This window comes from Protopterus annectens, chromosome 1.part0 (genome assembly GCF_019279795.1).
Source record: "Protopterus annectens isolate FY-2018-M chromosome 1.part0, PAN1.0, whole genome shotgun sequence".
In the NCBI taxonomy this organism is placed as follows: Eukaryota; Metazoa; Chordata; order Ceratodontiformes; family Protopteridae; genus Protopterus; species Protopterus annectens.
In genome coordinates, this window is record NC_056725.1 from 1,383,192,699 (window position 1) to 1,383,218,616 (window position 25,918).

At 37.6% G+C, this 25,918-nt stretch overlaps 1 protein-coding gene across 2 annotated transcripts in view; it reads right to left on the reverse strand.

Moving 5' to 3' along the window:
• Positions 1–205: 205 nt before the first annotated feature.
• Positions 206–25,918, reverse strand: part of RRAGD (Ras related GTP binding D) — an 865,206-nt gene continuing 839,493 nt past the window's right edge. The window contains exons 7-8 of one of the 2 annotated variants that reach the window (XR_006364236.1): positions 17,784–17,884; positions 587–715 (exon numbers count right to left, since the gene is read on the reverse strand). Coding sequence is in view for 1 of the 2 variants with exons in the window: in XM_044067081.1 (XP_043923016.1) it covers positions 564–715 (152 nt within the window). In the remaining variant the exon portion in view is untranslated. Of the gene's footprint in view, positions 716–17,783; positions 17,885–25,918 lie in introns of both variants that reach the window. The other variant, XM_044067081.1, reaches the window with a different exon arrangement.

The following is a 25,918-nucleotide window of genomic DNA, read 5'->3' on the forward strand; positions in this document are numbered from 1 at the left end:
CCATATTTAACATTTTACAAAGGCAATTACATGATGACATAAGACTCCTACAGAGGAAATGATGAAATTACATCTTATCATCAATTAGCATCTCAAAACACTAGGTCTACAAAATACCAAGTTCCCTTGGAGCCCAGAGTCAGGCTTTGTTGCTATAGACAAGTTGTTTCATAATATATCAGGAGGACAGGTACACACTGTGTGATCCAAGTGCTTAAATAGGTCATGTTTAATTTAATTCAATACCACACTTCATAGTTTAAAATGTAACAGATTTTGCAAGTTATTTTAAGAGAATTCTGACCAAACAGTTCAAGCTTATTCCTTCTTTTTCCTCCACATCAGTGCAAGAGACACAGTTGTAAGTTACCATAAAACAGTTCAGTTTAATGTCTACAGCATGATATACCCAACACCAGTGTGAAAGCACAAGAAGCTGTCACACTCTTGTTTGTGCCCACTCTGCCATTCAAAGTAATGTAGTATCAACAAGAACTAGTTCCCTCATTCAGACTGCAGAAAGCTGGATCATAGTGACAAAGCTGTGCTTGCTTTGGTGAAGTTTATGGTGGAATTTTAGGGGTGCCATTTGGTGTAGCATGTCTGTTTCTTCGTCTCTGACTCTGAAGTTTCCGGGACCTCTGTACTTTCAATCGTACTTCAAATACTTCATGGATGGCCTTGCGGAAACAGTGAAAATTATAGTCTATCAAACCTGCATACAAAAAAAAAAAAAAAAAGACAACAAACATAAATTGAGAACAGGATTTCGCAGTTATGCAGTATTTTTAGATACAATATTTTAAGAATGCTTTTCAGGGCAATAAATTAGTATAGACGTATATAAATACAAAAACACACAAACATATTTCGGCCCTTCTAGGCTGTCAGTATACCAAAATAGTCATCCCCATAATAAGTGTCCAAGCTGTTCTTAAAAATATCTAATGTTCTCTTTAACATAATTTGATACTCTATTCCAGGTATTGGTTACTCTCTCAGAGACCAATTACTACATCTGTCATTCTTATATAATCTCCTGCATGGGTATCTTCTCAACTACTCTTTGATAACCTAAACCATTCCCAGAGGTAGCTGTCACTGAATAAGGTCTTCCCTTAAATATATATACATGGCACACTATAAGTTCAGATATTTTAATCTTTCATAACTTAATCTTTTATATCCATGGATTCTCTTGGCACGTTTCTGTTGTATGTTTTCCAATTTATCCATGTTAGTTTTCTTATAAGGTTTCCATAATATTATGCCATGCTCTAATTTGGGTCTAATGTAACTTACAAACAATGATTTCATCATTTCTTATTTCCCATACTTTATACATCTTTTGTACACTCTACAATTTTATAACTATCACTAACCAATTGTTTGATATAATCAGATAAAATAAATCAAATCTATTAATATACCCAGGTAGTTAAATTAATTCAGTTTCCATTATTGTGTGTTATATTAAATATTCACCCTTCAATACAGATGGCTTTGTTTAATCACTTGGGCTTCACCCTCATGATCAAAGAACACCAACTATGGGTAAATCCTATGTTACCCACACCCAACCAGGGATCATTGCTATAACATATCCTGCTAACTTTGTGTACTTAGATCCTGATGTTCAACTTTTTTTTTTCAATTTTCAGCATTCAAACAATTCCCCTTGCAAAACTTGCTACATTCCTTCTGCTGTCTTTCTACTGAATGCATCACTCCAACTGGTTTTACAAACTTGACTGTTTTGTTTCCATATAGTCTGTTATTAATCTTCTGTGCATTTATTTATTTGGCCATTTGTTTACTGGGAAAGTCCGAATGGGGCATGAGATACCCATTTTCAGCTGAGGCCCAGGGAAAAAAGCTAAAGATACATATGGTTAACAGAATGAAAAACTAGACAGACATAATAAAGTCATAACATACAAGCACAAAATTTGAAAAAAAAAACTACATATTAGTTTGAGGGAGTGTTCAAGCCATCCTAGGGAATGTAGGGCTTTACAGTGATGAGTTAGAGGGGTTGCATTTAGATTTCAGTTTGGCAGAATTATCTAGCAGTTTATTGTTTATAATCTCATGATGACTGCACATCAAAGGTGGTACAATGTGACATTAAGTAACAATAGACATAATTAACTCATAGTTTTCTAGCATATATTATATAGAAAGCCTGATAACAGGAAGATGCAGCATTATTTACATAACAGATAATTATCATCACTATTATTAATATTCTAGAGGTCATGAAATATGGTAACAGATTATACTGGAGAAGGCATAAGATAGTACGAGTAGAGAAGGGTGGGGTGTGACCATAGGAAGTTACTAGGCTATTGGCCCTGAGGCCCTTATAAGCCTAGCCAACAGTTTAGCCCATGTTTAGACAAATTAGCACCCAAAGCCCCTGTCCAGCAGGGACATGGGTGGAAGCCCAGGGGTGTATTTTCTGTTTCCCATCCAGCTATCCAGGTTGCGCTTGAAAAGGGATAATGAGGTACTCTGCTTGATTCGGAGAGGGAGTCAATTCCACAGATGATGGAATCTCTGGAACACAAATCTGTCTCACCAACAAGTCCTACTGATGTCAAAGACCAGGTTGAGGTTGCTCGTGCGGGTTACTCGCGTGGAGCTTGACTTGCAGATATGCAGCAGTCCCATCAAGGCGGGGTCTGAGATTGCTTTGTATGCCAGATAGAGGTCACCTCTGAGGAGTCTGTATGAAACTGAGTAGAGGGACAGGGCTTTTAGCCTATCTCTGTAGGGTAGATGTTTGAGGCCCTGGATTCTTCTGGTGAGGAACCTCTGTGGTCTCTCCAGCTACTGCATGTGTTTTGTGAGGTACATGCTGAAGGGGGCATTGTACTCAATAACTGGCCTTATAAGGGAAGAATACAGGGATGTTATGACCTCCTTGTCCCTGGATGTGATACCCTAACTTATGATGTGCACAATATAGAAAGCTTTCCGTACAATGGAAGCAACAAGGTGGCCAAAAGTCAGGTTGCTATCAACCTGGGTGCCCAAATCCCCCATGACTGACTGCCTGCTTAGGACATTGTTATTAATGTGATATGTGGGGACATCACTCTCCCCAAAGGGGATTAGGATGCATATTTTGGCATTCAGCTTGAGGCCATGTTTCTGGCACCAGTCATTTGTTTGGGTAAGACCCTCTTGGAGGACATCCATATCACTTGGGGAATTGATGATCGTGCTCAGCTTGCAGTCATCTGCAAAGTTGGTCAGCCATAGCCCACTGGTTTTGGCCTGCACCTCAGAGGAGTATATCCCGAATAACAAAGGCCCCAAAACCGATCCCTGGGGTATGCCACTCATTACGGGCTACTGCTTGAGGTGGCTTCCCCTATTTTAATTAGGTGGGTTCTATCAGTGAGCCAGTTTGCTACCCATCTGATAACATATGGATTGATACCTAGTTGAGAGAGTTTGTCTACCATGCCCGAGTGGGGAATAGTGTCGAAGGCCTTGGCCAGGTCAAAGTAGGTAGTGTGCATCATCTTCCTCTTGTTCATGGCTTTGGTGACCATCTCAAAAAAGTCAACCAGATTTAACAGACATGACCTCCCTTTGACAAAGCCAAACTGTGTGGGGTCGAGTGTTTGGAGGTTGCCAATGTCCCTGTTAATGAGGTCCTTGATAATCCATTCCATGGCCTTGCAGATCAGGCTAGTTAGGCTGATCGGTCTATAACTTCCCAGATTAGTGGATGCTCCACCTTTGTGCAAAGGAATGACAGTGGCTGTCCTCCACTCGGCTGGGACAAAGTTGGTACTCAGGCTTTGGTTGAATAGGATGACTAATGGTACTGCAAGTTCATGCTTGAGTTCATGTAGGATGCAACCTGGGATGTTTTCAGGTCTCATGGAGGCTGTATTTTTTGCCTTTGAAAGGGCAATGATGACCTGTTCCCTGGAGATAAGGGAAGGGGGCAGGTACTGGGGATGTCCTGATTTCCTGTTGTTGGGGACAGAGGGGTAAAGTTTTTGCTGAATCTGTCAGCCAGTAGCTTGGCTATATCTACAGCATTTGTGTATGTGGTATCCTTGGCCACCAGTTCTGAACAGATCTGGGTGCTTCCTTTGAGACTGCAGACATATGTGAAGAAGGCCTTATAATTGTCTCTAGTAGATGTGGCCAATTTGGATTCGAAGTTGGCTTTAGTGCTCTTATTTGCTTGTTCAGGCTAAGGAGAGATTGCTTCCAACTGGGCACCTGCTCCTTCTTGGTCCTGGACAGCATTTTTTTTCCTTTTGTTATACAGTTTATTTATTGCAGATGTCCACCAGACAGGTTTACTCTTTCTTGCGGAGGATGATTTTGTCCTGTCAGGTATTCCTGATTCCATGCATCTATATAAGTGCTTGCATAGTATTTTGGTGTTGTAGATTTGGAAATTGGTGCTAGTTCCAACAGAGGGGGAGGGGGCTGTGAAGCTGTTTATACCATCTCTCAGGAGGTTGTAATCTGCTTTGGAAAAGTTTTTTTTATTTGACCCTAGCTGGGGGGGTGGTCAGGGGAGATGGTGACTTCAAAAGTGAAAGCTTTATGGTCGGATCTCACCAAGTAGGATGATACTGTAGGGATGCTGCAGTGATTACTCATGTTGGTTAATACCAAGTCCAAGATATTATCACCTCTTGTGGAGGTATCGGCTAGCTGCTCCAAGGCATTTACATGGATAAAATCAAGGAATCTCTGGGCATTTGCATTCTGGCATGAGTAGTTTTTCCACTCTATGGTTGGGTAGTTAAAGTCACCCAGGATCAGGGTAAAGGGTTGAATCTTGATAGGCTCAAAGAGGTCCAGATAGGTGGAGTGGGCATCCTGAGTTAAATATGGGGGCCTGTAGCTAGATATGATTTGAATATGGGTCTTGTCAATGGTTAACTGCACCTGGAGTGTCTCCTGTACATCATACTGTTTGACCAGCGTGGAGGTGTGTGTGTCTTTAATATACATTGAAACTCCATCTCCTTTGTCTTTGCTGCCCACAGTTTGGGGTCTGAATGTATGATAGAATGAGTAACCAGGTAAAGCTGGGGTGCTCTCCACAGCTTTGAACCAGGTTTCTGTGACTGCACAAATGTCAGCATCTTCGAGGGTTAAGAGTGTTTGCAATGAGTGCAGTTTTATGTTTAGACTCCTAGCATTTAGCAGCATGACCTTTAATTTGTGTTTTGTTGAAATTTTTATGTTGGTTTTATCGACCTCAGGACTTTTCCTAAAAAAGGCACTATGGGGGAGGCATGGAAGCCTAAAGCCCAAGTGACCCAGATACAGACAGTCTCTAGCAAAGTATCGTGGTCTGTCGAACATATCTTCCTAGGATATCAGGTACTGGATCCCCCTGGAATGACACCAGAAATTGTTAAAGTCAATCATTTTCTGTTTGTATTGAGGCATCATTCTGGGTGATGGTAGAATGTTGCTTAAGGCTAGGGACATACCTGCCTGTGACACATATTCAGCGAGCTCAATCATGTCTTTCTTCATATAGTCCAGGGAGGTATGTCTCAAGTCATTCACCCCAACATGGACTATGACAGAGTCATAACAGTACCTGTTGTTGAGAGACTTGAGTGGATGTGTGATATGGCAGATTCTGGCACCTGACAGACAACTAACTGTGGCTTTCTCCTTATCCAGCCTGGTGAGAGGCACATCTGTGTGTCTCACAATGGACTCTTCTATGACTAATATGTTGGGTTTATGGTTAGCCCTTTGTGGTTGTGAGACACAGGTGTTTGGACTATGTGTGGTATGTGGTGTGGAGGGTTGTGGAGTTTGTGTGTTTTTGCCTCTGAAGTCTCCTTTGTTTGGGTATGTTTTTGTTGAGAACCTCCACATATGTGGGTCTGTGTTGTGTAGTTGAGGGTGGTATTTGAGGTGTAGTAATTGTGCTGATAACCTTCTCAGTGTCAGATATACTGGCTTGTGAGGGAGAGAGCATAGACTCTAGGTTCTTAATGTAACTGCATCTCTCACAAATTGTGTTCCTAGGTGGAAATAGCAGATGGTTGTCCATGTACATAAGCAGTTGCTACACTGTCTCAGGATGCCAATATCAACCAGGCTGGCAGGAGAAACCGTAGGAAATTGTCCATCCATATTTGTCAGAATCTGAGGAAGAGAGGCCAGGGAAAGCTAAGGGCTAGGCCTAAAGCCCAAGTGCTTAGGCCAAAACTAAGAGGCTTAGAATAACACTTACAATTAAATCGGCTAAAAAGAAGCAGTAATAAATGCAGCAGAAAAAATGCAATTGAACACTTTAGAGAACAAGTAGCTGAAAAAGCAAGATGAAGTAACAGAGTAGGACGAGGAAACACAAATACTGCAAAAGCAGCTGAAAAAAATTTTTTTTTTGAATGGTAAGGGAGAAAGGAGGAACGGAGGATAATTCAAGGTACAGAAACTATGGGGGTTGGCCTTCCCAAATGTTCTTTCTATATTAAGTAGAATGAGCTAATGAGACTGGACTGGGAGGAGTGCCCCAGATCAAATTTACAGTAGGGGCAGGCAACTGCAAAGCCACCAAGTTTAAGAACAAGACGACAACAGGGAGGGAAGGTGGGGAACTATGCTACAGCTACTAGCTTCACTATTTCAGGCAGAAACACTACAGAAATGTTATCCCAGCAGGAAAACAGCAGTGAGACACTAAATTAATGTTTTAAACAGAAAAAGGAGCAAGGAGACTCTAGAGAATGCTTTTAACTGCAAACAAATCAGTTACATGATACACTCCTTGGCTAGAAAAACAGAACAAACAGATGCTTAACAAAAGGATAACATTTCCAATAAATACCTTTCACACAGTGAAACTAGCAAAAAAAAAGCTTTACAAAAAGGCAGTAACAAAAGTGATTTAAAATGATATAAACTGATAGAGGGGATAGTAGGAATAGATGTGGAAAAGGTATGAGTGTCACCTTAGGGGAGTATGTGTAGAGGAAGGGAGGGTAGGGTAAGTTAGTAGTGGGGACAGAGAGAGTAGAGGTAGAAAAAGGTATAGGAGTACCTAAGCCTGAGATCATACAGGAGCAAAATCTAAGCTTTTTGAAGTATTCTTTAATAGAGGTTTTGAAGGACTGCAGGTTAGTAGCAGTTTTGATAGTTAAAGGAAGGGAGTTCCAGAGTTTCAACACAGAGCAGGAGTAAAGGCTTAGGTCTGGGGTTTTATTAGGTTTATAAGTTATTATGAGATGTTTATTTGGGATATAAAAGTTGATTAATGGGCTAACAGCAGGACAAGCTAGTGGGTTGTGAATGATTTTGTAAATTGTAGTAAGTTGTATGTATTGGAGGTTGAGGGGGAGTTCAAGCCATCATAGGGAATGTAGGGCTTTACAGTGATGAGTTAGAGGGGTTGTGTTTAGATTTCAGTTTGGCAGAATTATTTAGCAGTTTATTGTTTATAACCTCATGATAACTGCAAATCAAAGGTGATAAAACTTGACATTATGTAACAATCTTCACCTTAAGAATGCAAAGCAAAAAATATCCAGGCTGTTTGATTACAATCTGCAACAAAGTACAATTGTGTAAATAAACTTACCATAACAGCAGATGCTCAAATATACCATTGTTGCAGAAGCCTAAGCTCTTTAGGTTATATCTTATCAAGGATATGGCCAAGCACCTTCAGTATGATCTAACTGCCAGGAACTCACTCAGAGTTCCCCAAAAAAGCAGTTAAAACTAGGGCCTGACAATATACCATTTGAACTTTTGGACCTTGGCAAAAAGATTGACAGAGGAGTGGTCTAGCATAGGCCTCCAAGTCCTTTCTTTCTTTGACACCAGAGAAATCTTTGAATAAAATCCTTTGCCAGTCTAACAGGTATGCACTAGTTATATGTCTATCTGAGATAACATCTGTTCCACAACTGGAGAAACAGGATTACTTGGTTTATTCAGGAGGAATCCCCTGGAAAGGAGGAAGGACTGTCCTTGCCAAGTGTACCCCTGCCAGATGATTTTCAAAATCCATTTGGCTAGAACCTGGTGCCAAAAAATGGAAGATGTAGACTCCTAGAGAGGGACAGATTGCCGGTGGGGGTGGGGGGTGGGGTGGCGGGTGAAGCCTGAAGAGGCAAATATGCAAGTAATCATTCTGGCATTTTGGACAGTCCTTGATTTGAGAGGTTTTTCCTTTCCTTTTGGAGCCTCTTTGCTATTACTTTTTAATTCCTGTTAGTTGGCACCTTGCTACTTGAATTGTTTTTTTGAAAAAGTTGAAAGGAAATGTGTTACTTGCCTTAAAAAAGTTAGGTTAGAAGATTTGGGTCACCACTTGAATCAGCTTTCCCCTCTCATCAAATCTCTTAAAGCACCTCAGCTGCAGAATGGCCAAACAGAATTTCCTGGTCCAGAGGAGAATTTAAAATTATAGTTTTTACCATCTTCAGATAGATTTCTTGAACATAACCAAGCAAATCTTCTCATAACTGACCCAGACGCAGCAGCTCTGGAGACAGTATCATCAGCATCATAAGAACACTTTAAGACACATTTAATTACAGGAGAAGCAACTACAAAAGCAGCATTCAAAGAAAGTTTTCGCCTCAGAAGAATAAAGGCTAATAGTTAACTTTTCACATTCTCTTAAACAGAAGTAATAACTTTAACATGTGAGCCTGTCAGTTTAAAACAGTGAATGTTAAAAGTGGCAGAATAATTAACTTTCTTTCTAAATTTATCAAAAGCTTTCCCATCCTTGTCAGATGGACTGGGATTAGCATTAGTAATTTATCTAGCAGAAGCAGCTTTGGAGAGGTAAAGCACTTGCAGGGTCAGCTTCAGGGTGAAAGAACAACTATTTGTGAGTCTGAGGTACCTGGTATAATCCTATCAAACTTTGTTATGGGCAGAAAGTTGACAGGAAATTCTGAACATAACATTCTCACTCCAATCCCTGCTCTTCTGACTGTAACTCAAGAGTCAGAGAAGGAAAGTACAGTTGTAAGAGTAAACTTGCCACAGCATTAGATGCTTGAATGATCACTGTTGCAGTAGCCTTAGCAATATTTGTTGTATCCTGCCTAGGATATAACAACTAGTCAGCTTCTCAAACTCCAAAGTACCTTCCACTTGCCCAAGCTGTTCACTTGAGCTGAGCTGACTAAGGACAGTTTTGGGCATCACTCCCTTTATATCTCTCAAGTCAAAATATAGAGGAAGGCTAAATCTCTGAGGAGGACAATGCTAGGAAAATAAAAACAAAAATAAAGGCCCTCATCCTAGCAACAAAGATATACAAAAATAAGAATGGAGGGAAGGAGCAGCTACTGCAGCAATGATCATTCAAACATTTACTGTTATGATAGGTTTACTTAAACAACTGAACGATGTTCCTCATTAGGATAACTGCTTTAGCTATATAGGTAAATTACTATAGCTTACATTGACTTGGAGGAGGAAAGATGAGGGTCCAGAAGCCCCTGGAAAATGGTTCGAACAAAGCCTGTCCTAGACCTGGAGAAGGAATCCAGTGTATAGTGCTTTGTAAATGTGTGTACAGAAGACCAAGTTGCTGCTAATAAGATACTTCTAGAATCCAAACTTTTCCAAAACCCACAGATAAAGACAAGGTTCCAGTAGAATGATGACTAACCCTGCCTGGAACTGTCTTGTTGTAGTGGATACAGCAAAAGGAAAATGCACTAGACATCCTCTTGGAAACCGTCACACCGACAACACAGGTTGTCCTTTGTTCCTACCTCCACAAGAAATGAACAAATGATCAGAGTTCCTGAAAGATTTGTTCTGTCAAGATAGTACCTGAATTGTCAGTGGACATCCAAAGTATGGAATATCATTGCTCCCTCACTTTCAGATTTGAAGACAGTGAGATGGGTAGCTTGGTTCAATGTAAACATTGATATCACTTGAGGCATAAATGAATGATTAGTTCCAAAGGAAACCCTATCTTTATGGAAAATGAGATAGAATTAACCACCATAAGAACTTGCAGCTCAGATACTCCTTTTGTAGAGCAATGTGTAACACTGTTTTCCATGCTAAGAATCTCAAGTCAGCTTGATAAGCTGGTTCCAATGGAGCAATAGTTAGTTTTTTAGCACAAAACTAAGATCACAGGGAGGGACCATTTGTTTTCTTGGAGTCTTGATTTGCAAAACCCCTTTCAAAAACATTTACACATGAGATCGCACTGAAAGAGGGAGCTCCGTGAGAAAACATCCTGAAATAGCTGATAAATGAATCCTGATGGAGGAATAAGACACACCAATATTAACTCACACAAATAATGTAGAACCAACCCTTTATTACATCCACTCTTCCTGCCCCTAATCCTCTCATGAACAACCTTCCAGTCTTTTCTTGATTATTTCTTTCACTAAGTATGGGGCCTTTGTCTAACTTTTTTATTTCTCTACATTCTGTCTCATCTCACCAGTATTCTGTGATATTCCCATTCCATTTTGCATGGCAGTGTATGTTCACTTCTCAGTTCCTCCCAGGTCTTCATTATCTGTCCTCTTATCATCTGTTCCCAGTACCTTACTTCTGACTTTTTAATTTTTCCATCTCCAGAACAACATTTCATTTTCTCTGTATTGGTTAGTACTACTTATTGGCAAGATACTTTCCTTCCAGTTTATGACCTTCCCTATTTGCATACTATATTTTACCAGTTTCTTTATTTCCTTTATATTTGGCAGGTACTTGCTTTCATTAGTGTACTCAGCAGCATCTCATGTAAGTCTCCTCCCTCTTGTCAGTGATCTGTTTTCTCCCTTATCATGTTTTTTTTCCAATCAGTCTGGTATTGTATGTCATTTAATCTAAATATTTATTTAATTTCATTTATTTAATATTTGTTAACTGGGAAAGTACAACTTGGAACAAAGCCAATTTTCAGATGACATCCGGGGAGAAACACTCTAGACGCATGTCTTTGTAATGTGGGAGGAAATCGGAGCACCAGGAGGAAACCCACACTAATGCAGGGAAGACATGCAGACTCTGCACAGAAGGCACTCTAGCCAAGAATCGAACCAGGGAACCTCTTGCTGTGAGGCAATAATGCTACCACTGCATCATCTAATATGTTTGCTACAAGACTAGTTTTTAAATAACTTTTAATAATTTCTGATACTCTAAATCACCCCTTTTCTTTAGCCAGGGTCACCATCTCCCATGCTACCCTTGGCTTACTATTCTCTCACAGAAATTTTCTCACCATCTGATTTATCCTTTTTAGTAATGCATCATTCGGTTTATCCCAGAACATTTACACAGGGTATAATATTAGTAGTAGTATATAAAAATTAAATACCTGCACTTTCTGATCTAGAGCTAGTGGTATGGGTTTCCAATACTCAGTTGTTTTTTTTTAGCTGATGTATGTACCTTATCACATGACAATTTGAGAGATTTTACTGGTGTACCTATTAGCTATTCTTCCAAACATTTAGTCTCCTCTTTCCATACATCTCCTGTCTCTATACTAACCATCTCCTCATTTGATATATTCATTGCAATTGCTTGCATTTTCCTTGATTCATCCTCCACCCTTTCATCTTACTGTTTTTTTCTCCACAATCTCCTTGCATCTTGACCTTAACCTTTCGAGAGAATCAATACATCATCTGCACATTACATTATCTTATGTTGCTTCCTACCCCATTTATATCCCTTTATTTTTGAAATGTTTATGGCTATTGCCAGGTCTTCTAAATATAAATCAAACAACAGTAGGGGCAAGGGACACCCCTCCCTAGTAACCTTCTCTAATGCAAATTCCTGAGGTAACCTGGCTTTCACTTTTACTCCTCAGTTGCTTTTTTATATAAGCACAATCCACGGCCGAAGAATCACCAGGACCAGGAAACAATTGATTCAATAAAATGAGAAAATTTAATGCAACATCCACAGTTGAAAATAAATCAAGCGCTTTCGCCCAGGCTCTCCCAGGCTTTCTCAAGATAAAACACAAAAGGTGTATTCTCCTTATATACACACCTATTAATTGTTTAATTACAAAATTTATCTCATTAAACTTCCAATTAAAATTTAAAGCTCTATACCACAACATCAAGGATCCATTTCACGTTAAAATAATATGAAATCCAATTCCTAAAGTGTGGATCAGTTTAAAAATAAATGCTTGTCGCATTTACCTTATCATTAAATAAAACTATCTAGCTCAATTTCTTACAAAATCATTATTTAAATTTATATATAAAAATGATATTTATATATATAGAATTCATTATGTAAAAAATGAAGTATAAGCTTAAAAAATATTAAAAAATATTAATTCAGTTGTTCATATTAACAAATATATTCAAAGGTTCTGTGCATTTGATCCAACTAAATGGTAACATTTTTTTTAAGTTGTAAAAACTTATATTGTAATTTTATGTGAATCATTATAAATAGCATAGTACAAGATGCAAATATAATAGGCTTATTAGTTGAATTCATGAGTGTTATTCTTAATAAAAATTTTATTATTTTTAATGGTGAATTATATAAACAAAACAAAGGAGTGGCCATGGGGACACCATGCGCTTCGGCATATTCAAATATTGTGCTGCATCATTGGGAGTCCGAATTCATTTTTCCATCAAAGTCTGCACATTGTATTGTCCACTACAAGAGGTACCTAGATGATATATGTATGTTGTGGAATGGCAGCATAAATTAATTTGAAAACTTTATGCAACATATAAATTCTTCCACCGATTTTTTAAAATTTACATATGCAATAAATCCACACTACCTACATTATCTAGATGTGAAATTAGAGAAAAATATGGAATTAAATTGTTTTGAATCAAGTATCTTTAGAAAAAGTACCCACTCGAATATGTTTTTGCATTTTGATAGTGGCCACCCGTTATTTCAGAAAAAGGGCATCATAAAAGGTCAGTTGATAAGGGCCTCTAGCATTTGTAGTAATGATGTTCTTTTTCAAAGAGAAATAGAACATCTTAGGGAGTTATTTATAGAAAAAGGTTACCCTGTCAATTTATTTAACTCTCTGGCTACTGAAGTTTTTTCCAAAAGAATTACACAATTTCCCCCCTTGCTTGGTAAAGTCTTTGTTCAAGATATGGCAATTAAGCGAAATGATGAGAACAAAAAAGGCCATGCCTTTTTGTATACTTACAATACTAACAGTGCTGAAATAGAAAATACTATCTCTAGGTACTGGCCAATTTTGACTATGAATGATGTATAAGGAAAATTATTCCAAAAACACCACAATTTGTAAGAAGAAGGAACAATAATCTGAAAGATCTGTTAGAAAGAGATTTGGTATCTAACCATCATAAGAATCAACTTACAAAGGGTACTTACAAATGTAATTCTTGCAAACAATGTTGTTATATGATCAATAGTAAAGGAATATATTTAAAATCCAAAAATATCAATTTATTTCCATCAGGTCATTTCAATTGTAATACTAAAGGTGTTGTATATCTAGGATTTTGTCAACATTGTTTTTGTTTCTATGTTGGCAAGACGGAGAGAACTCTGAAAAGAAGAGTTTATGAACACCTTTATGAAATTAACAACAAAAAGAAACAAATGCCTTTTTTAAACATTCATTATCTTGTAAAGAGATGTCTTTAAAATTCCTTGTATTAGAACAAGTGGTCAGTAATATAAAAGGGGGTGATTGGGAAACATCCCTTGAGTATAAGGAATTGCTCTGGCAATTAAAATTAAATGCTTCGAAATTACCAGGGCTCAATGATTGTATAAGTATTAACAGCGTTCTCAAATTTAGAAGAGCAAAATTATAAAATTTGTTAAGCTGTTCCGAAGGTTATTACACTCAACCTATAAAATAGTGTTTTACTGGGTCAGCATTTTTATACACATTAATACTCTTTTATAATTTTGTATTTTTATGTCCAATTTTTAATGGATTGTAACAAGAGTTTTTTCCAACTTTTATAAATGTTATCTAGTCATTTGTTTATTCAGTATTTATCTTGTACTATGCTATTTATAATGCTTCACATAAAATTACAATATAAGTTTTTACAACTTAAAAAAAATGTTACCATTTAGTTGGATCAAATGCACAGAACCTTTGAATATCTTTGTTAATATGAACAACTGAATTAATATTTTTTAATATTTTTTAAGCTTATACTTCATTTTTTACATAATGAATTCTATATATATATAAATATCATTTTTATATATAAATTTCAAATAATGATTTTGTAAGAAATTGAGCTATATAGTTTTATTTAACGATAAGGTAAATGCGACAAGCATTTATTTTTAAACTGCTCTACACTTTAGGAATTGGATTTCATATTATTTTAACGTGAAATGGATCCTTGATGTTGTGGTATAGAGCTTTAAATTTTAATTGGAAGTTTAATGAGATAAATTTTGTAATTAAACAATAGGTGTGTATATAAGAAGGATACACCTTTTGTGTTTTATCTTGAGAAAGCCTGGGAGAGCCCGGGCGAAAGCGCTTGATTTATTTTCAACTGTGGATGTTGCATTAAATTTTCTCATTTTATTGAATCAATTGTTTCCTGGTCCTGGTGATTCTTCGGCCGTGGATTGTGCTTTTTACCTGTGGTGGTTGCTTTTTATCCGCGTTTTATTCAATTGCTTTTTTATATAACCTTTCCAGCATTCCTACCTACTTTTCTGGAATGCCCACATCTTCAATAGTTTGAACAGATACTCCCATTTTACTCTATCAAAAGCTTTCTCATATCTAATGATTGGATTGCCAGTTTTCTTTTTGTTTCTTGGGCCTCTTTTATTATCATCAGCACTTTAATTAGGTTATTTGCCATTCTCATTCCTCTACAAACCCAGTCTGATCCTCCTGTATGATCCTCATGCTTATCCTTTCCAATCTGACTGCCATTATCATCAGATATCCTATATAGTTATGATTCAATATTAAAATTGGTCTATATGAGGATGGAGAATGTGGACGTTTCTTTTCTTTAGGTATTGCTTTTATAACACCATCTTTTCCCAAGCTTGGCACCTCCTTCCTCACTAACATCTTGTTAGGGAGTTAAACCCATACTTTTATTATGCCTCCCCCTTCAATCTTCCATGCCTCTTTAGTTCATCTGACCCTGTTTTTCTTTTCTTCTTTTCATCTTCCTCATTGTCTCCTTAGGTTCTTGTTCTATTATCCATATTATTTCCCAAATTAATTATTCTTTCCCTGTGTTACCTATTGTCAGTAATTCTACCCCTTCCCAGAACGTAGTCTCTGACTCCACCGACTGTTCATACTCCTGCTCATTGATACTAGGCATCTCATAATTTCTAGATTCCTCCAGAATCTCACCTAGCTCCTTTTTCTCCCTCTGTTCCCCTTCCCTTACTATTCCAAACATACATTTTTCTCTTAGTTTCTAAGTCTAATCGCCAATGTCTTAGCTGCTTGCAGTGTATTTGTGAAAGGCGGATTTACCATATTTATTCTGTTAAGTAGCACCTTTTCCACTTCCCATGCATGTAATGTTCTCCTTAGCTCTCCCTTCATTTCTCTGTCCTGTTTGGAGCAACTATCTTTCCTAGCCTGCAACCCCTTGAATTTTATTCTCATGGACCTTTGTATTGCCTGCTCCATTCTTATTCTATATTTTTGCTGACATCTAATTTTCTCTTTTACTTCCTGCTTATATTTTTCCCAGCTTTTGGATGTCCAGTCTTCCCTCCCTGCCCTTGTTTTCTCCATTTCCTTTTGCATCCAAGACACCTCTTCTCTCATTTTCAAAACATAACCTGGACATCTCCAAAGAGTTGATCATTTCCTCTCCTTCTACAGTCTGATCCAACTTAAAGGAAAGACTTATACCTTTTCTATGTCTCATAATCCTTACTTATGTAACCCCCTCTCTAGCCTTGACAAAACTTTAAATCTAGAGGAGTAAAACGTATTACCTCTATCCTTGCTATCTTGTGTGCCCCTCAACCATATATCTGTCCATCCCAGTGCCTTAAAGTCTTGCCCTAAACATTTTCCCTTCTTTTGCACTCAACTTTCTGGGCCCACTATCTACATCCTTCCTACTGGTTACTACATTCCACTCCCCTACCACCAAACATAATCTTTCTTGGAATAACACTGTGTGAGATAAAATTGCTTTTATGGCCCTAGTGTTTGCTTTTGGAAGAATATACACTGCCATTATCATGGTTTTCCCTCCTTCTATAGTTCACTTTATTGCAGCATACATACCCCTCACATCTTAAATCTTCTCTTCTACATTAAAATTCACTCCCCTCTGTATTAGAGCTGCTACTCTGCTTTTCTTCCTACTAACTCTTGAGGAAGTGGCCAACAAATTGCATCCTAGTCTGTTCAATTTTGTCACCTCATTCTCTGCTAAGTGCATTTCTTGCAATGCTAATATTTGCAAATTCTCTCTCTTTGCATATCTTAGTGATTTTCTATTTTTATTATATTAGTTACTCCACTAATACTACAAGTAGCTATTTTCAATAAGCCAGTAATTACCCTGTTAATTTTTTTCTTTACCTACTAATTTAATCCCTGTCTCATTACCTCTTCTCAAATCTTGATACCCTATTTCGCTCGTCTATGACTCTTTGTCCACCCCCCCAATGTAAAGCTGAATACTTTGTACTCCTTATCTTCACTGCCCACACTTATGACCTCTCATGCATATCGTATCCTATTCCTTTGCTCTTCTTGTCACTTACTTTGTCTTCCCTCATCCCTTAGTCTTGGCTCTGCTTCAAGTTTAAATTTGTTATGCACACTCACATTAGTGTCTTTACAGTTTTGCACTTGCCATCCTTTATCTCTACACTACACCCCCCCCTCCTTGTCATAAGTATGTTCACATTCACAAAAGTCCCTTCCTGAACAGGAGTTTGTATTATCTTTACAACTCACGGCATTCTACTTCCATCTTGTACCTGCCAGTACTCATTACTGGCTTCCAGTGTCAAGGGTTAGTTCCACCTGCTTCACAGCTGGCTTTTCTTTTATCTCCCACCCTTTTCAGTTAATCATCCTTACCTTGTATTTCACTTTCCTCTTTGTCTCCCCTATGAATTTATACTTTTACCTCTATTGCCCCCCAGCTCTTTCACTAGTTCTATGTCATTAGCATGTGGTACTTCGTTAAATCTTAATCTTATCTTAATAGGATGAAAGTTATGTTATCTGTATCTGTGGATGATTTCTTCAAGACTTATATGTATCTACATGTCTTACTTCATGGCCAGTTTTTGCTTTATGGCCCCTGTACTCATGTTTACCCAAGGTAAAGTATACATGCGTTCATCTTTTTACTTGGTGTTACTCAGTAGTGATCACTTACTGCTTTATGGATGCTCATATATTCATCAAGGGACATTCTATTTTAACATTTGGTTTCTTAAAACTTATGTCTCACATCACAGGTTTCCGCTGTTATGATACTTCTTAATACTTATGACTACTATTGTCATATTCGCTCTTTATCATCATTACACTGTCCTGCTAATAGAACAGAAGCAGCCCTTCGTAGGTATGGTCCACTGACTTCACTTTAACTTTACATAGCTATACCTTCTTCCCTCCTAAAAAAGACGTGAAGGGGGGTTCAGTCTTATCTTTCTCTAGCAATAACTGTTCTAATAAGTAGTCTTTAGATCCTTGGAACCCCTTCCTTTTAGCCTAATGTCCAGCAATTGTAATTGTATACATAACACCAGTGTTATAGTAAGAGAAAAAAAAACAAACATAGTTTTAAAAGATTTACCTTAGATTGTATAGGCAATTTCCATGAGTTGCCTTCCATATTAGGGCATCAGAAAATACCATCTGTGTTCCCTCAGGTGCAATTTGTCCTTTTTACTGTTGCTGTTGGGGTACAGAACAGAAAATCAGTCTTAAAAAAAAATTGCACTGTGTATATAAACCTTGTTCCAAGCCATACCTCTCAACCTCTTAGAGTGAGAAATCTGGACAAAGCTGCAAATAATGAGAGGACAAAGGACCAATAGGGACAATTTTTAAATATTGCTCTTACAAACTTAAAGAGTTAATAGAATAGCATTTTTTCCAATAGCATGAATTTTTCTGAAGGATATGAACTCTGAAACTCAAATGTCTGTCATTATTTTCTAACTTCAGTCTTCAATGATCTGCCAGTGATTTGCAAGAAAACCATAATTTTATGAAGAACGGACCAAAAATATGAAGCAAAAATCTGGACATTCTGCAAAAATCTGTACAGTTGAGAGGTATGTTCCAAGCCCATGGTACTCATTTTAGGAGCCATCATTTCACAGCCTCCTTCACTTTCCTTTTTCATGCCCATTTCCATGCTCTTACCCTATTCTTCTTCTATCAATCTGAATGAGCTATTTTCTTTCAAAATCTGTTTTTGCTTAAATATCGTGAATTATGGAGTCACTGTTTTCCTATTTTGGGCCACTCATCTCACCGGTATACATCCCTACTCTTTTGCCTCCTGTCTGTTCTCCTCTCCCCTCTTCAGTCTCCCCTCTGCAGTTCACAGGTCAATTGCCCATGCAACTTTTTAGACTGGCGGGATACAGCATATGCCACTGCTGTCCCTGTTGCTTTCATAGTTTAATTGCTTTTCAAATGCCTTCCTCCTCCTGTGGATCTCAACTGAGAAGTATTGGTCAATGTATACAGCTGCTCAGCTGCTTGTAAGCTTTTGCTGGTTTACATACCTCAGTCAATATTCGCTCTGAGTTCATATGAGTGCAGCCTAACTATAATTGGCCTCAGCTTTCTACATCTTCCTTTCCTGGCCGCCATGAGGTCCAATGTGCCTGATCAATCTTTATTTCTTCAGCTGTTATCTGAGTCTATTGCTGTATTAAATATTGCATATTGTTTTCAGTCTCTCCCTTTTAACTTCCCTGAAACTCCAACTACTTTTATGTTTTTCCTCCTGGATCTGCCTTTCTGGTCCACTCCCCAGTCCAGTCTGGTTTTGCTTGCATCAAGTCATGTTCTAAGTTCAGTATTTTCTTCTATTATGTTTTGCATTATTGCTGAATGCTCCTTTAGAGACCTTTCTACTTAATTTAATTGCTCCTCCTGGTTGCCAAGCTTATCTTGCAATGCTTACTTTACATCACCTATTTCTCTTCAGACAGCCTCAAGCGTAAGCTGGGTCTCCTGCTCTATGTTGATATTGGATGCCTCAACTGTTTCTTCCATTGTGGTAAATCCACTTTTTCTTTTCTTTTTGTTGGACATTCAATTGCAACTCTTTTCTGCCTCATAAAGGGGCTTTTGTTGTCTTTGGACTTAAATTCAATTCAAGCTGTGCAGCAATGCAGATCTGCTGCATCCTAGTGGGTTGCCACAGCAGAAGAGACATACTATGTTATCTCCATAGACACAGCTCCCAAAGAAAGGTCCATGGCATCTGTTGTTATACTCTATGCTGGAGCCAGGAGGGAAAATGCGACACTTAGACTGTGATAAATGTGATGTCTCAAAAAAAAAAAAAAAAAAAAATCTCTCTTCACCAACATCAAAACTGGAATCTGGAATAGCAGGGCATGTTGATGTTGGAACCATACAAATTTCAGGTACCACTGGATTTTTCTCATGAAGAGATTTTTAAGAAGAACCATGAGGATCATAGAAGCCATTAGATCCAAAATGCTGAGAAATTAGCTAGATGAGCCAGTAGTCAAGAGTATAAATCCCAAAAATATCTAGATACAGATCTTTTTCCTGTGGAAGAAAAGTTCTTTGAGCTGAGGTATCTGGGAGACATACCAGGAAAACAATCCAGTGAGGAGTCATATAAGACTTTTGTATGTTATCTTGGAACTCCAGTCTGTGCAGCAGATCACTTATGCAGTACAGAGAATCCTGACAAATTGAAAAACAACCCACAAAGATAAACAAGTCATCCAAACAAAGAAAATGTGAACATCTGCAACAAGCTATCACAGGAGCCAAACAATTTCTGAATACCTTTGGAGCAGTGGATAGACCAAAGGGTAATACAAAGAACAGATAATGTGATCCAGGCACAGAAACCCTTATGAAACATCTGAAATCTGGAACTAATTTTAGGATTACCAGAAAAATGAAATGGGGAACAAGGTGTAACAAGTTGTGAAGGGATAACATTTTCAACTTTGGCCCTGTCACAATCAGCTTCAGATAAACATCCAGAAATGGTCTCCAAAGAATCTTCTTTCTTTGGCATAAGAAACATTTCTGAATAAAACCCTTCTCCTAACAGAAGAGGGGGGGAATGGTTTTATCACTCCATGAGACAGAAGATGCTGAATGATAGGAGAAAAATAGGGATTTTGTCTGACAGATGAGGCAGAATCTCATGACAACATGAGAAGACATGGGAAGAGACTCCCACTGCCATCTGTAACCCTGACAAATTATTCTTAGAACCCATCTGCCTGAAACTATTGCAAAACAGGGAACTGGGCATTCAAATTTTCTAGAAGGATTAAGGGTTTACCAGAGTGGGAAGGGGATGGGAGGTTTGTATACAGTTATTCAGACTGTCCTTTGCTCTGGTAGGTTCCTCCTTTCTTTTTGGAAACTCACCGTCATTGCTTTTTAAACATCTGCTTACAAGCAGATTGCTGAGTTTTATTTGACTTTTTAAAAAAGTTTGTATGGATAGCATTAATGTTCTTGGCAAACCCTGGGAAGGAAGGCAGAAACATCAGAGAGATTCAATGAATCAGATTATTTCTCTCATCAAACATTTTAAGGATCTCTGCAGTAGATGGTCCAAAAACTAACTCTGTATCCAAGGGATAATTTCAAATTTCAGCTTTGATATCTTCTGGAAGGTTTTGGGAATGCAACCAAGCAAACCTCCTCATAACAGTTCCAGCAGCAGCGACAGCACTGGAAGTGGAATCAGCAGTATCATAAGCACATTTCAAACTGTGGGTAACCACTTGAGACAGAGAAGTTATCAGGCAAAATAAATTTTTTCATCAGAAGAAAAAGATGCCATAATTTTCATCATGTTTTCAAAGGAGACAAGCATACATTTGAACATACAGGTTTGACAGCTGAAAATTCTGAAAAAATAAGTGTTGCAATAGAATACACCCCACAATCTAACAAAAGCTTTCCGGAACTTGTTAGAAAGAGAGGGATTGGTGTTAACCATATGTTTATCAGCAGCTGGGTTCACTAAAGCAATAGCTGCTGGTTTTAATTTGGGTTGAGTATATAAAAATGAATAAGCTTGAGGAACTTTATACAATATATCTGCTTTCTTCGGAGCAGCAGGCTGCCTGTCAGGCAAGTTACAGGCTATAACAAAAACACCCTCAAATGTAGAAAAAACAGAATGAACTGAAAGAGGTTCTGAAAAATCCAACTGTAATAAATCAATAATTCTTCAGCAATAGTGGAATGCCATTATATTTGCACTGAAACAACTTATTCATTCCAGAAATAGTTTTAGAGAAAGAGAATTCTTCAAAGGTACTAGCAAAATCCACACTGTCCTAAGAATATGAATCAGGCAATTGAGGAGGCAAAATAGAATCTGTCCCATCACAATCGTTTTGTTGTTCAAAAATTTGAGCCTCTTCAAAAAATGAAGACTCTCTTTTTCTTTTACCAGAAACAGCAAAACTGAAGAGTAAAATCCCTGATATAAACCTTGAGGCTAAGCCTAATAAATCACTCCTGTGCAAAGTTACTGAGATGGCAGAAGAAATATAAGTAAGTTTTTGCTTCTTTTTGACAGGAATTTCTGTAAAACAAAGCCACCTTTGCCAGGTAAAAACTCAGTAGGGACATACACAGCATTCTGTCTAGGCAGAGTGGTATTCCCCTTCCCTTCTCTAAAGACTGACAAAAGTATCTGCCCCTTGCCCACCAAGGGCATTCCAGCAGCTGGAGAGGACATGTCTAACCCCCAGTCTATTGTGGCTGTATGGGCTACACTAGACAGAGCCAGGGAAACAGACAGAAATGGCCACTGAAGAGATACCCATATGTGGCTGGGGCACATTAACTGCCTGCTGAGGTGACAAAGGCTGTTTAGCCATTTTCTTCTTTTTATGGCTGGAAGAAGGAATAACCAAGGAAGCATTAGGATGTTCCATGGTTAAACCAAAAAGGATGCCTGATTCCCAGGGAAGCCTGAGAGCAGTAGTCCATAAAACAGTTAATGAAAAATGTAACTTTTATCTCCAAAAATACAATAAAAAGTACTTTGAACACTTACCCCATTCCATCCAACAAAATAAAATGACACAAATTTTACCAGAGAAAATGTGCTTTAACTTAGTTTAAATAACTGTTTCCACAAAAGTAAAAAGTAATGCTCTTGTTTAAGTTACTAAAAGTCACATGCATTGTATAAAAACACTTTTCCTAGCTTAAAATTATCACTTTCACAGAAAAGGTTAATCTTCTGTCATAAAAAAAGTGGTTTGTTTCCCTAAAGAGAACTTATCTACCTAGCAAATGAAAACGTTAATCAACCGACAATCCTCAAAAGCCCGCAAGAGTAGCATTCTTCAGTGTCAGGAAAGCTCTGAAGGTCATGGCATCCAAATCTGTCTTTTTAGTCAGATTAACTTGAGCTGACTAATGATTTGGGCACATGGAAGATGCCCTGAAGCTTTACAAGCTGGCTGGCTATTATATTATTGGCAAGATATAAACCACATAGCTAAGGCTAGTGCAGCAGTGATCCTAATGACAAACATATTTTTCTTTTCTTTTCTGAAGAGGAAGTAGGTAAAGAAAAAGTTTAAATTAATCCCCTAGCACATCCCAACAAATCTACCCTGTCCATCAAAACAGAAACAGCAAAAGCAATTCGTTTTATTTTTTTATTTCATTTTTTTTTCTTTTCTTGGGAAACTCCCACTAAAAGGACTGACCCCAAAGTAGGCACATTATCCCTAGGTTCAATTTCCCTTCCCCACCTATGTGGGAGACCTTCATCTGCCCCTTTCTCTGAAACCAACAAGAGTGCTTCTCTCTTTCCCGTGGAGGGTATCCCAACAGCCACAAAGGAAGAGTGTGTATCTACACCAGTGAGGTCAAGAAAAACAATGAGCGGTCTGAAGAACTAAATTTGGCCACAGCAAAGTCATGCATAAGCAGCTGAGGCAAAATGACAACTGGCCTGATACCCAAAGACATCATGGCAACTTTCTTCTAATTGTGGAAGGGGGAAGGAAAGAACTGAAGAGACTGGTAACTGCTCCATAGTACCAGACACAAAGGAAACCTCAAACATGGTTACCAGAGCCTGGAAGAATCACTTAACTTACCGCCAGATAAAAAGGTGCTTTTGAGGTAAAAACACCCTGACAGTGCCCCAAAACACCAAGCCCTGTCCCTAACACAGAAATACTATGCAAGAATATTATAAAATATTCAAAAACATATTTAAACACAGTATGCTTACATAAGCATTCATAGTAATACAATGCCCTGGTACAGAATTATAGTATGACAGTCCAAACAAAATAAGTTTTCTTAACATAGATAATGTTAGTTTCACAGAAAAATACAGATTTTTCTTCATAAAAACAAAACAGTGGATGACTTATCTGCCCAGCTGTGAAGGACCATCAGTTCCACAAAGCCCGGAGAAGGAATGCACTTTGGAAGCAAGAAAGCTCTGAAGCTTTGATGCTCTAACAACTTTTAATATTTTGCTCCTGGCAGAGCATGCAGAAGGCGCCATTTAGCCTTGATAAGCTGGCTGACTGGTTATCCTGCTACTGTAGAAGTAATCTAATATTGAACATTTATTATTCCTGTAAATATGTTGTACATAATTTCCTTATCAGTGTAAAATCAATATTATTTATGTATATCTCCAATTAATTCAAGTCCTCTGCTACTATAAAATATCCTTCCTGTGTTTGATGTAATAAATGTATGAATTCCTCAAGGTAGTCAGAACTTGACTTTGGTGATCTGTACACACCAATAATCATAATCTGTTTCACTTTTTTGTCATGTTTACACAATCTACTAAATTGGTACTTTCATCAAAGATATAAGAATTACAGGTCTCACAATAATGTATGTTACTGTAAAACATTTATACCCTGAAATAACTGCTTGCTCTTTAACCATGTATCATAAAAAATAAAATCAATGTTACCTGAATACAGCAGATTTCCCAATAAAAAATGATTACTACTGCATCTTGCAGTAATAACTAACATAGATAAAATAAATGTTGCTATTTGTGAACTGTTACATTTCTGACCTGGCAAAAATCCTATATTATGTTAGTCAAATATTGTGATATAGCTGCTACAAAACTTCTCTTCCCTTGTGTTGAGTGGACTCCATCCTGTCTAAATACACGTGTGCCCAAAGTTAGACATCAATGTTCTATACATTCCCCATTTTAATACGGGACCATTTTTACGTTGGTGTTTGTCAACAAATCTTTTTATTTACACTGACCACACTCTCAATCACTTTTCAATATGTGATTTGTGAAAAAAATAAGTCCTAACACCTATACCAAGATATATTGTCTAAGAGGGCTATATATTCCCTACTACAAGTTAGTGAATGCATCAAGATGAGATTTAACATTTGATTCAACGTGAATTAAAAAAAAAGCTCTACGCCTCCTTACATTTAGGCTTCCTAGGGTTCTATACATATCCTATATTTTGGTCCTGGCTGGTGTGACACTATTTGATGTTCATTATCCTCTCTGCAAATGTAAATAGCAGTTCTTTTAATATTTGAATTTCCAATTAGTAATGCATAATTCCCCCCCCCCTTCTAATTCAATAATGTCTGCCCTTTCAGCTGTTACAAAAGAATATTCTTCATCACCATTATTACTAATCTCATTGTTCCCATCACCTACTTCATTTGCAGGCATACATTTGTCATCTAGCTGTCTTTGTACTTCATAACTCTCTGTCTGTACCGATTGAAAATAAGAGCACCCAGAAAAAAAGTCAGGACATCTAAGTAGCATACAGCTTAAATACCAAATAACACCCTCCCACATCCAGTAGGAATGTGAGATGATAATCAGAAACGGAAAATGTAAACACGTTATCAATGAGACAGTGCAAATCTGTAGATTTTAATTAACTATTTTGCAAAATTCTACCACACAAGGTCATTTATTTTTGCTTCAGAAAATAGGAGATGGAAATATGTGTCCTCTTTTTTTTTAAATTGTTTTTGCAAGTAGTATATTTGTCATGCAGTGTGTTTTTTTGTGAATTACACATCTTCAAAAATCATATGTGATAGGGGGATTCAGAAAAATTGTGTGAAGGGGTAAATCAAGCTTGAAAATAGGGATATACCTCCAAAAATAAGGACATCTTAAATCAGGCCTGAAAATGGAAGCATTCCTCAAAAAAGGGACATACTAAATCAGACCTAAAAATAAAAACATTCCTCCAAAACCAAGGCAGTTGAGGGTATCTGTTGTATTTCGACAGCCTGAGCCACGTTTTCAGCCTTAGTCTTTCTCCTTAAGTCAATGTTCTTTAATTCTGATAAGTTCAGTTTAGAGTTCTCCCTTTCACCCTTCCCTTTGCATCTTTTACTACCTCCTCTACTGTAACAATGATGCCACTTTCTGAAGTCTGAATGTTTTGTGATTGAACAATGTTACCATTCCCTAACATTGGGATATTACATATCAAAGTAGTGTCCTTTTGTTTAGTATATTTTTGCTTAGCTTTATCCCTAACATTGGGATATTACATATCAAAGTAGTGTCCTTTTGTTTAGTATATTTTTGCTTAGCTTTATGTACATTAGTCAATTTATTTTTCTTTTAAGTTATTTGTTGTGACCATCTCCCTGTCTTTCTTGTTTAATTTCTCCTAAATGCTCAAAAATCCCCAAACTGACGTATTCTTGTGTCTTGAATTATAAAGGTGT